Raw genomic sequence first — 18,543 nt, 5'->3', positions numbered from 1 at the left:
TTTCATGCATATATACAATGTACATTGATCATATTCATCCCATTACCATAATTTGTCCCCATAATCATCTGGTGCCCTCTCTCTCTTTCCAAATAGTTTCCATGTTTTGTTTTGTTCTAATTTTGGTTTTACATTTAAAGAAAATATGTGCAATTTGTCTTTCTTAGTCTGGCTGATGTCACTTAACACAGTTTCCAGTTACAGCTATACTTCTGAAAATGACATAGCTGTATTACTTATGAATAATAAAACTTCACGGTATATATGCATGCATCTATGCTAATATATCACACTTTATCATTTATTTGTGGATGGGTACCCAGGGTGACTCTACAGTGTGCTATTATGAATAGTACCTCAATCAAAATGGGTGTTCAGGTAAATTTTCTATGCCGATTCATATTCTTTATACCTAAAGAGGGATATATCTGAATCATATAGTACTGTTTTTAGGGTTTTATTAGGAACACCTATACTGGTTTCCATAGTGGCTCAACTAATTTATATTCCTGCCAACAGTGTACAAGGTTCCCTTTTCTTGAGGCAATCTTACTCTGGAGCCCATACTATCCTCATACTCAGAGAAATCCACCTGCTTCGGTGGCTCAAATCATAGAATTATAGGCATAATCCACAGCATCTAGCATGATTTCATCCACCCCATTCCACAGCTTCACCAGTATATGTTTCTATTTGTTTCCTTGATGATAGACTTCTTGACTGGGGTGAGATAGAATCCAAGTATGGTTTTGACTTTCATTTCTCCAATCACTAAAAGGTTGCAAATGTTAAAAAAAAATATTTATTGGCCATTTGTACACTTTTTGAGGAGTATCTGATCAGTTCATCAAGCAACATGAAGACTGGATTACTTATTCTTTTACTGTTGATCTTACTGAAATCTTTATATATTCTGGATGTGTATCCTGACCATTTCATTCTAAAATTTTCTACAATTTCCTCATTTGAATTTAGCTGTTAGTTTACCAACACACATTTAAATTTTTAACTTGATTTAGCAATTAAATTCATTCACTAGCACAAATTCTTAGAGATTTGACACTGACAGCACAAAGAAGCAAGCTGTTAATAAAATAATTTCATTATCATAAGGGAAAGTTTATAAAAAGCAATTCTTTAATATACTGAAAACTATTAATATCTCTAAAGCACACCCTATCAACATAGCTGCCTTATAGCTATTTTAAATCTAGTTTTCTTAGGTAGGCATGGTAGTTCATGTCAGCAAACATAACATGTGCAATGCTGAGGTAAGAAACTGCCATGAGTTTGAGACCAGCCTAGACTAGTTTGTTCTTTTGTCTCAAAAGAACAAAAACAGTAGTGTACATGCCAAGAAGGTATATAGCCTTGTGTTTGATCCCCAGTGCTGTGTATCTCAGGCATGATGGCACACCACAGTAATCCCAGCATGCAGGAAATGAGGGTAAGTTCAGGACCAGAAATTCAAGATTATCCTTGGCTACTTAGTGAATTTAGAGGCCAGCTTAGCAGCCTTGACTACATGAGACCTTGTCTCAAAAAAACAAACAAACAAAAAAAAAACCACAAGCAAACAAAAAACCCAAATAATTTTTCTTAGTATGAAGTATAAATAGCTGAATATAAACAGAAGGATTTTAGAAAAATGGTTGTCTAGAAATGCAAAAGGAAGTATACAATCAATTTTCAAAATTATAACCTAGCTTTTCTTTTGCTATACCCAATCAGTAGGGTATAAAGACCAATTTATTTTCTAAAGAAAATATTTAATAGTTCGAATCATAACAGCATCAATTTATGAACCAGTTATAGGCAAATGTAATAAAAAAGTAAAACAGACAAATGTGTGCTTAAACCGAAAGGAATTAGAAATCGTTTACTCCTTCGCAATTGGAAAGCACAGTGCTAGTGAAGAACCTAATCATGATTCTCTACCTCAGACAAGCAACCACACATGCTTTGACTGGAAACACTGCAACTGAAGCGTTTTAGCTCTTTTCATAAAACATACCTGGGTCTGTGGCTGACACAATGGCACCAAACAGCAAGCAATCTGTAAAGTAAAAGTCTCCCGCGAGCTGTCCAGTTACTTTCATCAGGGTTACACAGCCGTACATTATGGATCTGTTCAACAAACATTCCTATATTATAAAAGTGCCAACTGTTGAAGAAGTTAGAATAAAGAAAGAATATGAGAAGGGATCTACTAGAGTACTCTGTGATTATTCCTGGATTGAATTAATGGATTGAATTAATATAAGCTAATACTTTACGTTTAAGAAAAATTCAAACAAACTGTCACAAAAGTTCTTAAGACACATTGGAGCATAAAGTAACACACAAATCAAACACAAGTCAAAGAGTGCTCTTTTAGAATTATAATCTGAAGGTGAAAGGCATTTCAAGCTTCAAATCTTACCCAATAACGAAACAAGAGATTGCTGTTCCAAGAAAGGCATATGCTAAGATTGACCCAAGATTCCGGAAAAAATGTCTCTGACAGAAAAAAAAAAAAAGTTATGCTCTGTTAGAATATCTACTGTGTACTGACAAAAAACATTCTTCTACTGCAGTTTTTTATGCTAATGTTAAATGCATCATTCTCTAGCAGAAGTCAGTCAGAGAAAGCATGCTGGTACTGGCATAAATTTCAACATATCAAAAAGATGAGGGGAGAAGGAAGGATAACTTGGAAGAAATGGCCTGTTTCTGAACTGCCAAGTACAATGAAGCACATGGGAAATTTTAAGACTGGTCAAAGTATGGGAAAGTTAAGGCCAGTCAAAGCATAGCCAATGCAAAAGCACTTACCCTTTTAAGACTGTAACCTGCATAAAATATGATAGGAGGAAGCAGTATGTTGAAAAAGACTTCTGGATCAAAAGTAACCTGTTAAAACACAGAATTCTTTTCAATTATCTCCTTTAGAATATGTCACTATCTTATCAAACTATCAAAAGGAAAAGATTCAAGGTTAAACTGGTCAACACAAGAACATTTCTATATCAACTTCAAAACACTTCATGGAAAAGTTTAGATTAGTGTTTTTTTGGATGTTGAACACTTTTTATTTATTGAGTATTTTTATTTCTTCTTTGATAACTATTTATTCGCACATTTATTAATTCGATAGATTTGGAAGGGCTTTTTTGTGGTTCTTTACATATCTTAGATTTTAATATGCTAATTGATGTATACTTGGCAAAGACTCTTTTCACATTAAGTAATCTGTCTCCATTCTGTGTGTATATGTGTGTGTATGCGTGTGTGTGTCTGTGTGTCTGTGTGACATGAAAGGAGAAAAAGGTCAGGAGAGGGAAAAGAGGAAAAGAGGGGAGATACAGGAGACAGAAGAGGCAATGGGAGGGAGACAAATTGGAACCAAGTATAATGACACATATGCATGAAAATGACAAAATAATACCCATTATTTTATATGCTAACTTAAAAGTAAATATTCTAGATAGGTATCCCAGTACTGTCAGGCTTTAGGCACATAATATTTTTTTTTAAAGTACAGGATAGCTTTTGTTCTATTTTTTGACCAAATGACAGGATGACAGTGATGGAATAATCAGTTACATCCTCTTTCTCTCCCCGCCCCCTCTTTCATTTTTTGAAACAAGGTTTCTCTGTGTAGCTTTAGCTGCCCTGGATCTGGCATTGTAGACCAGGCTGGCCTCAACCTCACAAAGATCTACCTGACTCTGCCTCCCAGAGTGCTGGAATTACAGGCGTGAGCCACCGCATCCTGTTCAGTTATATCTATGAAAACTGTACGAAAATAGTTTGTTAAAATTCTTAGCAGAACACAATAGTACACATATGTAATCCCTGCATTTTAGGAAGGGTTCGAGGCAGGAGAATTGCTATGAGCTCAAAGTTAGCTTGAACTACATAGTAACAGACCACCTAGAACCACATAGCATGACTCTGTCTCAACCAAATAAAATTCAAGAGACTTAAAATGTGAAGAAAATATTAATATACTTTTGCTTTACACAAAAGAGTCCCAAATCTAGAAACAGACTCCAGGACTATACTTATTGATAATGAAAGGAAACTGAGTTCTTACACAGGGTATCTCTCTAAAGCTATATAGCATAATACTGGAGTCAAAAATTTCTATACAACTCAAAATTTCCAGTCCTTAAGCCTACTCATTCTAAAACCTACTTGCTTTAACAGTGCAGATGCCTCCCTTCTGTTCCAAAGGCTGCAGTAAAAGTTGATAAGAACACAAAGCAGCTATACACATAACCATGTTAAAACTTACTTTACTAGAATTTTTAAGGAACTGAACTCTTCCATGGCTGCTAAGAACACTGGTCACAAAGTAAACTTTGAGCTTGTAGACATTCTAAAACTGATTACAGATAGAAACACAACCAAGAGGCTATAAAATCAAGACCTGCTTATGTAGAAGACAGGAGACAAAGGGTGGGTATTGTCATAGAGCAATGTATGAAATAGGGCTGAGCAGCTTCAGGGGAGCAGCAGGGCAGGGCAAGCATTCCCAGGAATCTTGAGAGCTAGTTGAGATTGCAACCCAGCCACCCATGGAAAGCTTGATACAATACAAGTTGTACTAGATTATGAGTCAAAGAAAGGTTAAATTATGCTTGTCTATGTAAAAATTCAAATATTGATGGGACCACAGGTAGAACTAAATAAACTCAATGTGCTAATTTACCCTAAAGCAACAAGACTGTCTGTAAATTGAAGAAATGCTTATGTATTCTTCTGAACTCAGGTCCTGGACACTGTCAATCATAGCAATATTACACACAGAGTAAAACAAAGATTTACAGATCTTAGCCTTAATCATGAAAAGAAAACAGACAGGTTCATCTCCTAACAGCATTACATTTATTAACAGGTTTTATTACATTTTAAATTCATTATTATTTTAAACATGGAAAGAAATTACAGCTAGGCATGGTGGCACAAGCTGGGAGAGGTAGGTAGTGCCTATGTGTAATGTCAAGGAGGCAGAGGCAGGGCAGCCTGGTCTATGCAGAAAGTTCCAGGGCAGCCCACAAAGAAAGACATTGCCTCAAAAATAAAAAGAATAATAAAAAGAAAAAAAAAACCACAGGTCATTCTTTTTCTTAAGATTCATGTAGTCATTCATTACATACCTTTTTTAAAAAACCAAACATCCCCTTCAACTAAAAACTTACCTTTCTAAGCATTTCATTATCTTGAACATTGTTGAGTTCATGAGAGCTAATCTCTCCTTTCAGTGTATACTCATAAAATTTTCCACTAACGTTGACTAACAAGGTAGTTGGACTTGATTGCACTTCACAGCTCAGGGTCACATTATTCACATCACTTGGAACATGAATGCCATAGCGAAGTACAAGGCCTACCAAAAGACCTGGAAATAAAAGAAGTACATCAGCTCTTCTTGCAAACAGAAACTGCTTATTTGTACCCAACATGTATCTCTAGATTTCAGGAGAGAAATTTTCTGATGAGAGTCTCTCATGGATCAGAACCAATTTTTAGACCAAATTGCTGTTACATTTTAAAGTATTACTGAATTCATTTGTCTAAAGAGTCTAATCTTCGTTTAATCTGGTGGAACATTAGAAAAAATGTGCACTGCATTTCTAAGTCGTCACGTACATAACTGATGGGGAAAGAAAGTAAATGAGAAAATACCTTCAAATCATCTATATACAGATCATGTTCTAAGTGGGTTCAAGCTGACAATGCAGATTTATTGGAAATGTGTTTTGTGTTTTGTTTTGTTTTGTTTTTAAGCCTGGCAAATTTGGTACACATGTATAATCCCAGCATTCAGGAGACTGAGGAAAGACTGGGTTCAACAACTGCCTGGGCTATATAATGAGTTCCTGGACAGCCTGAACTACATAAAATCCTATTTCCAAACACAATGTGTTTCTTTAGTGCCAGTCCTTGGACTTGAAACCAAGATCACAAAAATGTGTTTTTTCTAAAAACCTTGTCTGTCAATTAACAAAACAAACATATGCTCCCCATGTTTACTCCCAAAGCATATACACATAGGTGACCAACTAATACATATTTAACAAATGACAAAGTAAATATTCTATTTACAGATTGATTGAATTCTTCTACTACTGCAAGGTCAGAATTAAAATTTAAAATACCCACCTCAAAATCAACACATGAAGGAAAACTCCTAATGCTGGCCCTATGTGATCAGCACACAGGTTTTACTCCTATACATATTCTGATACACACATTTCTCTGGGTTCTATAAAACTGTACTGATAAACTGCCATGTTTAATGACAGCTTTATTGAGACATAATTTTAATGATATAAAACTTACTCTTTGAAATTATATTATTCAGTGGCCATTAGTATATCCACAAAGTGTAACTCAATCACCACTAATTCCAAAGCATTTTCAATGCTCAAAAAATATTAGAATACTCCCTACTACCTTACCCATAAACTCTAGCTTATTGGTCCTTTTTTGCCAAAAAAAAAAACAAACACGGAATATGTATACATGTATGTACAGATACATGCATGCGCATATGTGGACATGTGTGTAGTAGAGGGTAGAGGTTAACATTGGGTGTCTTCCTCAGTCAGTCTTCACCTGATTGTTTGAGACGGGATTTTTCCTTGAGCTTAGAGCTCTCTGATTTTGGCTAGACTGGGTGGCTAGTTAGCTCCAGAGATCTTCCCATCTCTGCCCTCCCTTATACTTGTGCTTGAAGATATGTGCAACCATGCCTGCTTTTACTTGGATGCTGGGAAGCTGAATTCAAGTTCTCTCTCTCTCTCTCTCTCTCTCTCTCTCACACACACACACACACACACACACACACACACACAGATGTTTTAAATACAGAAAATACAGTACGTAGTTTACTGATCAAACTATGTCTCTATCTCTGTAAGCTCTAACCCTTGAAAGCCAATAATCTTCTTTTTCATCTCTACAGATTTGCCTATAGTAGACATTGAATATAAATGGAATCCTAAAATGTATGGCCTCTTCTGTCTGGCTTCTTTCAGTTAGTATGATAGCTGAACAGCCACTGTTATGGTAGCATATATCAAAACTTCATTTGTATGGCAAATTAACATTCCATTATATGCATATACATGAACTACACACTGAACCCATATCTCTGGAACTTTCCTTAAGGCCAAGAGTCAAAGTGCAAACTAGACTTTACCTTCCTGTGGTCTTTTTTTTTTCCTGACTGGCAATCCATGCATTTAAGATGTAATTATTGACAACTCATGCTAGATACAACCCCACGGTTAACAGATGAAAACACAGTCCACTTCAAAGAGCTGCCAGTCCAGTTAGCAAAAAATGCAATTTTAAGGATTGTAGTGCAACACACACACACACACACACACACACACACACAAACACAAAGATGTTTTAAATACAGAAAATAATCAACCAAGACTAAGGGAATGGGACACTAGAGAATTTTTGTTTTGTTTTGTTTATTTTTGTTTTATTCCCCAGCAATGTCATTTAAGTAGTATTACCAGGTATAGGTATATTAGAATATCTATCTATTCAGGAATAAAAGAACAGGGCTGATAAGGGGAATCACAAGGTGTTTCAGTGTGACCACATTATAAGCTGACAAGAGGCAAAGTTTGAAAGATGTGCAGGAATTGAGTCATAAACAACCACAGGTATTGAAGAGGGGGCTTGGATTTTATTGTCTTAAAGCAAAAAGAAATCACTGAAGAGTCCTAAGTGTGAGTTTGACATTAGAGTTCTATTTTAAGAGGTTGGTCTAGACTTGAGAGGGTCTAAATGGCTGTCTAGGTGAACACTGCAATCATTAGGCAGTAAGAGCTTTGGACCTCATCTAAGAGAGTAATGCCAGAAGTGGGGGTGGCTGGAAGATAGTATGTGTTAGAAAGCTTTCGTGGCTAAGTAGAATAGACTAGGGAGAATGAGATCAAAGACTTGAAGAGCCTTAATGCACTTGGCAATGAGGTGGTTACATCAGCCTGAGAAGCTAGGTGGAAAGCAGGGCCATTTAATGAAGTGGGAACACACCAGGAGAACAGATTTACAGGACAAAAAGGCCAAGTTCATTTTAAAATCATTTTTATTTATATGTATGCCTCTACCTGTCACATATGCACAGGTGCCCACAGAGGCCAGTAGTATCAGGTGACCTAGAGCTGTAGTATCAGCAGTTGTGATATGCCTGACATGGGAACTAAGATCCTCTGGAAGAGGAGCAAGTGCTCTTAACTGCTGAGCCATCTCTTCAGCCTCCTAAGTTTAGTTTCAAACATGCTAAATTTGATCTGCCTGTGAAAAGTGTATACTTGAGTATGTGGAGTCTAGAACTCAAGAAGAGAGCCTCAACTTAGTGTTAATTAGTAGAAGTTAGGTACATATATGAGATGATCATCTGGAAGCAAAAAAAGTACTGTGGAAAAAAACTACAGATATAAGCCCTAGGTTTGATCCATTAACAACTAACATTGAAGGGCCATTAGGAACCAAGGAATTGATAATGAATCTAAGGAGGAAAAGCCACAGGAGTGGAAATAAACAAGTAAGTAGTGGTGAAGAATTCAGGAAGAAAAGGAAATTTTCTTTTCTTTTTTTTTTCCTTTGAGGAAAAGGAAATGATGAAAACTATCAAATGCTATAAAAACATTAAATAAAGAAGGAGTAAGGCATCTCCACTGGGTTTAGTGACAAGGAAGGCATGGGTTGTCTTGGTAAGAGCAGGTTCAGTGGAGTAGTTGGGGAATAAGCCAAACCAAAGTGGGAAGGAATGAAGCAAAATAAGAGGAATGTGTAGAGGATCAATCCGCATCAGAGAGGCTTCTTCTTGTAGCAGAAGGGGATTAAGACAGAGATCCACAAGCAGACAATGTGAAGAGAGTAAGATACTTTGGAGCACTGAGCACTAAATGATGTTTCCATCAAACACCTCCCCTAAAGGCTCAGGGATCTGTACAGAAGAGGAGGCAGAAAGATAAGTGCTAGAAGTGGCAAATGACCCAAGAAAATAGCATCTTGTATAGACAATTCACTGATGTACATATTAACTCACAAAGACTATGACAACATGCACAAGTTCAAACCAGAGCAAGTCCTAGTACTGAGAAGGAGAGGTGGACACACAGTCCCACCCAACCAAGAAGCTATTTGCAACTAATTCCTGCTAGGAAGGGGAAAATCAGTTTCCTCCACTGTAGTGCCACTGAATATATTAACCACACTCCAGGCCCTGGAGTAGTTAACCAACATAAAACAGACTCTGGGTTTCATTTGGGGGGGGGGAGGACGTTTAATTATTTTTATCTTACTAAGTTTTTTTATTTGTTTTAATTTTTACTTTGTTTTTGTTCTAAGTGAGAGAGAACATGAAGATGGGTGGATAGGGAGGTGGGAAAGATATGGGAAGTGTCAGGGAAAGGGAAATATGATCAAAAAATATTGGATACAAAATAACTAAAAAAATTATGGGGATTTAAAAGCTTCAGCTTGGAGGGAAAAGGGAAAACAAAAAGATGACAGGTTCTTATAGTTAACTCTCAATCACCACATGTGTTTGTTAAAGTAAGCAGCAGTGATGAATTGCTGAACAGCACAATATCAATTTCAAAAATATATTGGACAATGTTCCAATCTAAAATGAAGATTCACTTTAAACTCCCCTGTACCTCCTGATTTGGGAGGTGCATCTTGGTGTAAGAGCAATATCACGTGAAAAGCCCAGGGTTCAAACCCCAGCATCACAACACACACACACATAAGCACACATGCAGGCTTGCACCCACATACAGGCACATGCTCTCACAAGCACACACACATACAATAGTTGTACAAAAACAGGTGGGTGTGATTAGCACACCTGTAAGGCAGAAAGATCTTGAGTCCAGACTAACCTCCATAAAACAGAAAGGGACAAAGCAACAGATGGATAGGGAAAAATGAGGGAGAAGGGGAAGGAGAAACAGGCAGGGAGAGATGAGGAAGGAAATCATGACAGGTTATCAGCAATCCTTGATAGACATACCCTAGAAGGGAAAGAAGGCTGTATCCATATAACCAATATGTAGATGACACAGGAACAACTTTGTTCTTTCATATCCCAAAAGACTTTGCAATTGAGAGGCTCAGTAAAAGTTACCCCTCTGCATTTACATGTAAAAAAAAAAAAAAAAAAAAAAAAAACGAACCCTCCCAGTTTAGCTCCTATAAATATTAACAACAGAAGCATAAATTCTTTCCAATGGAAGTAATAGTATATACTGGTTCCCCTGCATGCCTGAATGCACACTGAAACACCAGGTTCCCCAATCCCGGCCTAGCACTTGAGCAGATTTAAAATGCACACATTGGAAAATAAAACAACAGCATGGAGAACAATTACTTATGTTGAAAACAAAACAGATCCTTTCGTTAGAGCATCTGGAAAATTGGAATTTCTCTGAAAAAAAAAAAAGTTGACAGATCTACAAAATTCAAGTTCTATAAAAGGTCAAATCCTAATCATGGAATTAAAACAATTTGTAGTAAAGAGGAAGGTCACAAAAGAATACTTTGTTTGGGAGATAAAGCAAAAATTTCTAGCATCCTACACATATGGAGGCACAGAATATATTGATATTGCAAAATTTACATTAATAACAGGCAACAAGAATGGTTTTTTTTTTCTTTCACAAAACAGAAACCTACCCCTACGCTGCATTCATGATCTACTTGTGCTGAAAGCACTTCCAGTGATAAGAACTTAGCGCTATCTGGGCTCCACTACCGCCTGCTTCTCTAGATAATGGAACATGGCTTTCTCAAGAACTTCAGCCCAGTCTTCCTGCCTATTGTACCTAAAAACTCTGATGCTCAAAAATATGGAAGTACTATCACTGAAGAATTAAGTATAGCCAAAACTGACAAAAAGATCTACAACCTGAGAAGTGTTTGGGGCCTTCAAGATGGCTCAGATGCTAAAAGTGTTTGTGACACAAGCCTAATGGCCTGAGTTCAATCACTGGAAAACTGACTCTACAAAGTTATTGTCTTACCTGCACTGTGCGCTGTGGAATATTCATGCCTGCACTCACAACTCATAATGAGGACAAACAGTTTCATACAATAAAGTTAAAAAAGAAGTCTTTGTTCTGTAGTCCTAGCACTCAAGAGAAAAAGGAAGAATTACAGCATGTTTGAGGCTACTCAGGGCTATTCAGTGAGGCCTTGTCTCAAAAAAAAAAAAGCAAAAAGAGGACTGTGAAGATATAGGTCAGTGGCAGGATGCTTATCTAACATGAGTGAGCTCCTGGGTTCAATGCCCAGGGTCCCCTAGAAAAAGTGTGCATGCATTCATGAAAACATTCATAATTTGTTTCAAAAAATGCTGTTAGAGAAGGCTAGAGAGATGGCTCAGTGGTTTAAAAGCACTGGCTTTTCCAGCAGATGACACAGGTTTGATTCCCAGCACTCACATGGCAGCTCACAAACACCTGTAACTCCAGCTCCAGAGGATCTGATGCCATCTTTAGCCTCAGAGGGCAGTTGTATATATGTGTTGCACAGATATGCAAGAAGACAAAATACTCATGTGTATAAAAATAAAATCTGTTAAAAGAAACAATTTTGTAGCAATGGCCAACTGAATTTCAAGATAGAAAAGAAAGTTCAAGCTTTTGCTGACAGCCATGTGATTTACTGGCTAGAAAAACAGGGCTTTTATTGGAACATGGTGGCACATGCCTGTAATCCCAGCACTCAGGGAAGCAGAGGCAGGCGGATCTCTGTGAGTTCAAGGCCAGCCTGGTCTACAAAGAGAGTCCAGGACAGCCCAGGCTACACAGAGAAACCCTGTCTCAGGAAAACCAAAAATAAATAAATAAATTTTACAAAAAAAGAAAAAGAAAATGGGGCTTTTAAACCACATAGACATTTTGAAATCTGACTAAACATATAATACCAAGCAGATCATTTACCCTATCTGGGCCTTAATCTCATCTGAAAAACGAGAAAGATAATAAATAGTACCCATATCACAGAGTTATTATGAGGTTTAAATGAGATGCTACTTAAAAGTGAATAATATAAAGCCTAACACATTCCTATCCTCAATAAACACCATTAAGTCACTAGACTCTAAGTACTTTGAGGGCAGGGTAGGGAGCACTTATATGCATTCCTCCTCATATGCCACATATCATAGACATTTAATAAGTGTTTACTGACAAAATTAACAGTTTATCCTAGGACCTAACTAAGCAAGATTCTCTAAGATTCTCACATCTTTTTTCTGTCATTTGCTTCCTATTGGTAAGCACACCGCAGTGAGTGATCATTTTTCAGGCTTCATTAAGTACCTCAACAGTTTCTACTCAAGGTGACTCACTTTTAAGCTTCTTAAGAAAGCTAGCCTAAAGAGCAAAACACGTGGGTCCCTTGATATTGTATGTGTGTGGCTTCAGGAGATGGCTCAATTGGCAATGTGCAAGCATCAGTATCTGAGTTTGGATCCCAAGAACCCATGTAAAAATAAGGTGACCGCAGAATGCACCTGTAATCCCAGTGCTAGGGAGGTAAAGACAGGAATTTCCATGGGGTTTGCTGGCCACCTAGTCTAGCCAAATCCATGAGCTGTGGATTCACTGAGAAACCCTGTCTCATTAAAAAAAAAAAAAAAAAAGCTGGACAATGATTGAGGAAGATACCCCATATTGAGCTCTTGTCTCCACTATGCACCCACACATGCACACATATAGGAGTCTGTGTTTTTAATTAGAACAATTTTTATTCTATATTACAATCCAGAAACTGACCACATAAGTGACTTAAGTTCGCTTTTGGTTTGCTTGACTGTTTTGACATAGGGTCTCACTCTGCAGCCCAGGATGGCCTTCAGCTTGTTATGCTCTTGCCTCAGTTTCCCAAGTTTAATGATCAACACCACACCCTGCCATGCTTTAAGCTTCTTTCCCTTGCTTCTTACAAAGATAATCGAGCTAGGCAATGGTGAGATAAGTCTGTCGTAGTAGCACTTGAAAGGCAGAGACTGAATTGCCATGTGCTTAAGATCCTAAAAAATAGCAAGGCCCATCTCTATCAATCAATCAATAAATAAATGACATTTCTCTGAGAGTAGTTACCTAGCAAAACCGATATCACAATTAGATCACCATTAGGCTGAAGCTTAGATGTACAGGGATTCTCTTTTCACCTAGAAATGAAACTAAAAAGTAAGCTGTCTTCAAAAATATATATATACTAGTACATCAGCTGTAATGGTGCAAAAGTCAAAAGAGGCAGAAAATGGCATTTATTAGGATTAGAAAGCTTCAGTGTGCTAGACATTCAAAATACATTGACCCAACTCCATTTAGTCTGGAGCTGAATTTGGGAGTTGGGGACCGGTTTATTCCATAGGCCACAATTTCTCATTTGAAAATGGGACAAGCTCTGGAATGCCAATTCAAACCAGAGTTGACTCCCAGACTAACATTCTTGCACCTCAGTTTTCAAGTGATACCCTTATTACTACTAACACACTATTCTCTTTCATATCAGAAACTGTAGAAAAGGCCATCGGCAACCTTATTTCAGCCCAGGACTTAAAGGAAGTTAATGACACAAGATAGCAAAGAGCAAATATTTTCAGGGTCATCCAAAGTCTCTATTTGAATTTTTTTTTAAATATTGTTTGTGTCTTGTACAACTAAAGCAATGAAAGAAACTTTTTCTGGGACTTAGCAGATGAAGCTGCAACAGCAACAAAAACAGCACAGCCAAGTACTAGGCTAAAAACATTTTTTAAAAAATAAATTAGTCCCAATACATAGATAAGAGTAAAAGCAGGGTGGGAGCTTGCTAAGATCCCACATAGTTACTGGCACAGTGGAGCAGAAATCTGGGGACAACTCTCAAGGGGTTTGCACCTTCAGACCTCAGTCTGTTTTTACATGGCCCAAGAGCTGAGGATGGCTTTCGTATTTATTTGTAAAAGCCTAAAGACTTAAAATGTAAGTGTATTTATACCTTATCTGTATGCTTGTTTTGCCTGCATGTGTATTGGTGCAACATGTGTGTGCACTGCCCAGAGTACAAAAATGGGCATTAGATCCCCTTACAGATGGCTCTGAACTACCATGTGGGGACTGGGAATCGAACTAGAGACCTTGGGAAGGGCAGCCAGTGCTCTTACCCACTGATCCTTCCCTCCAAGCCCTGTTGTTTTTGTTTGTTTGTTTTGTTCTTTTTTTACATTTTTGAAGTTTGCAAAAAGAAAGAAACAGATTGTAAAAATATAATATTTATGCCCCCTACAATCAACAATCTTTATTATCTAGCCCTTTAAAAAATGCCAATCTTTGGCCTAAAGCCTTGTACCATCAACTATCATATCAAACCATCTCTCTCAATAGGACAGAGATGGTCTGTGATCAGCTCCTTATTTTAACAATATAAGGCTCATTTTGAATTCAACCAAAATTCAAATGCCATTATATGCGTTTTATGTTTTGTCTTTACTCTCCTCAAAGGTCTTACATGTCTGTAGTTTCTGTACATAATTTATTCTGTACATGGTTTATATAAACATATAATAATAAACTAACCCACAAATGATTGTTGAAGATAGTAAACAAGTTGCACACACATTGTCACACAAAGAAATTAGACAAAATCTATAGCTTCTATGACCAATTAGCTTTAAGGGGTACTGCCAATGAGATGCCATTTTGGACATTCTAGAATTTATTTACCTTCAAATTTAGAATGCTTAAAATGTATTATCTTACCAAAGAAAAACATGCTTGAGTCCATGCATTTTCTTAAGGTACACAAGTACCTTTTATTGCTACCCTTGAGATGAATGCACATTCTAGAAGTCTAGATTTACTGGAAGCAGGTGGGCGGGGGCTGAATGGAGAAATGCCTTTTAGTTCCAAACCTTCCTATACCTATCTTCAAGTCTCAGAAAGAAACCGCAACAAGCTCAACAATTCAAGACTGTACTAAATTTAAAAAAAAAAAAATGTTCACACATGTACTGCCCAGCCAGGATTGTTTGTCTGCCCTCATCTCTTCAGCCAGCCATACCCTTGTAGGCAGATATGAGACATCAGCAATATCTTCTTTTCTCCTCACAAGGCTGGAACATGGCTTAAAAGGCTTCTAAACCCATGATTTGGTTTTCCTTTCTCCTGCTCTCTTCCTGCCCTTCTCTTTCAGTGCGTTTGTGTGTCGTCTGTCCCTGCTCCACGAACATACACAGATAAATAACCTCAAAAAAAGCACACTGAGACTCAAGAACCAAAATCATTTACATAGCAACTGGTCAATAACCTCATGCCACCAGCAAGTCACCCCCACGCATACACGTGAAGATTCTTAATTACTACTTGACTGAACAGTTCTCATCATATGGGATGTGACACGCTGTGGAAAGAACCATAACTCTTACTCGTCCTCACTTTCATAAACCTGAATCTGAAGGGTCAACCCTAGGTCTCCCTATCAGGTATTACATTAGGGCGACATTTAAAATGCCCTAAGCCTTCCGTAGCCTACTTCAGGCTTTTATTTTCCATGAGTTCCACCGGAGTAAGGTTATCATTTGCACCTAGAAAGAAGGCATAGCAAAAGCTGGCCAGTGAGTAAAGGTCGACTCTGGCTCCAAATGAATGCCAGATGCGGGCGGTACAAGCTACTACTGCAGCTTCAACGAACCTTAAACAAACTGACGTCCTGGAGACATAGATTACAAGGATGTCTTCCCCTCCCCCAGACCCCCAGCCCCATTCCATCCACTCCCTTTCCCTTCCTGAACACCCACCCGTCCTGGTCCCCAGCTTGGTAGGCAAAGAAGGGGCAGCAGGGCTCAGAGAAAAAGGGGGTGGGGTCGGAGGAGATAACAGCGAGGAGAGCCAGAGAAAATGGGGAGGCGAGGCTGAGAACGAGGTAGGAAAAATGGGGGGCGTAGCAGAAATAGAGGAGGATGAGACAGAGAAACGAAGGACGGTTTAAGGCGAGGCGGAAAATGGAATGAGAAGCAGAGCCGAATGTAGGCCGAGCAGGACTAGGACAGGAGGCAAAGCGGCCGGCAGGCAGAGAAAGGGACAGTGCCAGCTAGGGAACAGGGGTCCGAGACACTTGCCATAAATCATAGCAAGGCCAGTTTCGTGCAGGAAGCGGGCCCGGCGGTGCTTGAAGAGCCAGATCGTCAGAATGGTGAGGGTGAGCAGCAGGATGAAGATGAGCAGGTTGGCGCTGTCCTGCCGGTGGCTCTCCTCTGCCTGCTTCTCGGACACGATCTCCTCATCCATGGCTCTCGTCATTCTCCCGGAGCTGTCCAAAGCCCCTGCCCAGCCAAAGAGGCTCACTGCGAAGAGCAACCAGAGGGGCCTCAGAAGAGGACGCGCCCGGGGCCCACCGACGCCACGGCGAACAGGCGCCAGCCTCCAGCCGCGCCGAGCCACAGCCATATCTTCCCCCCCCAACCCCCACCCCTCTCCTCACCCTCAGCCGCCCGCGGTCGGACCACTCCCCGAGGGCTCACGGGAAAGGGGCGGGACTAGAGCCGAGGCTGCAGTGCAGGCACCGCCCAGCACGGCCTCCACTTTTAAAGGGCCCGCGCTGCTGCTCCCGTCCCCCCGCCTCCCCCGCCCCCCGCGCGTACCCATTCCTTTGCCCATCTGCCCACCCACAGGCACGCCTAGAGCTCGTGCTCTGTCCCAAACTGAAAACTCATCTAATCTAACCCACTGTTTTCCGTTGAAGAAACATGGGCCCAATGTAATCAGACACACACTGAGCGCTCTTTACTTTGACTCTTCTGACAGCTGGGAAGGGGACAGGAATCGATCTTCATAACCCGTCTGGATATCGTCCCCCAGTGTCTTTTAACAGCATAAGAAGTTGTCCCCAAGGGAGTGACCTCAGTCTCTATCTCTGTAATTTAAATCGGGATCCCCTTATTGGGGAAAACAATAACGCTGTAAGAGTTCATAAAAGAATTTACACAAAGGTATGGATCAAGTGTGTATCCAAATAATCAAGTGTTCTTTAGATGCCAATACTTAATATATGTCACCCACCAAGTCAAAAATGGATGCATAGCTTCATCAACATTGCAAAGAGTAGTCAACCAAGTTTGAGCTCAGATTTTACCTTCCCTCAGAAGCACCGCGCTCCCTTTGGGAAGAAATATTTATTGATGCAGGGTGTTCCCCACTCCTGTTTTCTTTTTGATTATTACTTTAAGGCACATGTCACCAGTTCTTTCACATTTGACTCCACACCTGTCATCCACTTTTCCCCCCAAGGAGTCATTTCTGTGTATTTCCCTAGACCTCACTAAGAGAGATTTTCACAGCTTGCCTCCACATTTGAGCTGTGTTTGGGAGCTTCTCCAAAAGGTCTCCATATTTGAAGGATCACTCTTTAGGCAGTTTGGGTTTCTTTTTCTCTAGACTTTAACTTCTACATGAATAGGCTACAAGTCTCAAGCCCTGGCCTGTCACCATCCTTTCAGGCCTCTACCTGTTGGGTATTGAACATGTCCTGTAAATGAGCTTATTCTTTCCCCTCTGGAGATATATCCTTGCTCAATGCCTTCATGACATCATTAGTAATAATATCAATCCCAGCCCTGCCATCATGTATATAACATACCATTCTGAAATGTTTTTTTTTCTTTCAGGGTAACATAACCAACAAACAACAACAATGAGTGACCCTAGTGTGGATGCCTCTTCACTAGCAAACTATTTAAGCTCTGTAAGGATAGTGAACTTCAAAAAAATCAAAATAACTCTAGAAAGGATGTTCTGTCTGACAGGCCAGGAATTTTTCCAGCAATAACTACCCATTCCATCCTATTAGAGCAGGGGATGTGTGTCTTTCCAAGAAATCTCATGACCACCTGCCTCCTTTCCCCTGACTCCAGTCTAATTGCACTTCCTTGTTCAAACAGAGATGGCACCTTACCTTCTACAGACAAGAAACCCAAGCAAGGAGCATTCCTGAGCTTCCCAGTCTGCTCTCTTCAGACTAGCTGGATGGCACAGAACATCTGAAAGTGCTTACCTTCTTTGAGCATAACCACTCACTCCAAGGCTATTTTGTCTCTGCACAAAATCACTTTCTGATGAGGGTCAGGATCTTAAGAACAAAGTCACAGATTTGTTTACTTTACCACAGTAAACAAACCTCTTCCAGCTCCAGACTCCCACCACAATGTCCATGGCCCCAGAAACTCTCCATCTGCAGTCTCTTGATAGCAGTGCTCCAGGATGAATCTACACAGAAATATCTCCAGCAGACAGCCAAAACCATGGACCTATGCTTCCCTCAGAATATGCTCTCTCAAACACACTATTCCCACTTCTCATTCTGAGCTCCATTTTTCTTCATTGCCACCTCTGTGAGTCGTGGTCAGTGCTCCCTCCCTCGCTGATGTTCTCATGGCCCTGTATTTCCTTGTTCTGAAGTAGTTTCAAGTGGAGGCAGTTCATCACAATCTTATTGTTCTATATGCATCTGTGTGTGTGTGTGTGTGTGTGTGTG

The 18,543-nt window shown here is 39.4% G+C and overlaps 1 protein-coding gene across 2 annotated transcripts in view; it reads right to left on the bottom strand.

Annotated features, from left to right (window-relative positions):
- Positions 1–16,488, bottom strand: part of Slc9a6 (solute carrier family 9 member A6) — a 66,586-nt gene extending 50,098 nt beyond the window's left edge. For both annotated transcript variants that reach the window (XM_060375455.1, XM_060375454.1), the window contains exons 1-5: positions 16,133–16,488; positions 5,187–5,386; positions 2,815–2,892; positions 2,423–2,499; positions 2,015–2,127 (exon numbers count right to left, since the gene is read on the bottom strand). In XM_060375455.1, coding sequence (XP_060231438.1) covers positions 2,015–2,127; positions 2,423–2,499; positions 2,815–2,892; positions 5,187–5,386; positions 16,133–16,460 — 796 coding nt within the window. In that variant the 5' untranslated portion in view covers positions 16,461–16,488. The remainder of the gene's footprint in view (positions 1–2,014; positions 2,128–2,422; positions 2,500–2,814; positions 2,893–5,186; positions 5,387–16,132) is intronic.
- Between the last annotated feature and the right edge of the window lie 2,055 nt (positions 16,489–18,543).

The sequence above is a fragment of the Meriones unguiculatus genome, chromosome X (assembly GCF_030254825.1).
Source record: "Meriones unguiculatus strain TT.TT164.6M chromosome X, Bangor_MerUng_6.1, whole genome shotgun sequence".
NCBI classification, from domain to species: domain Eukaryota; kingdom Metazoa; phylum Chordata; class Mammalia; order Rodentia; family Muridae; genus Meriones; species Meriones unguiculatus.
The sequence above is the reverse complement of the archived record's forward strand: the minus strand, read 5'-3'. Positions and strand labels throughout refer to the sequence as shown.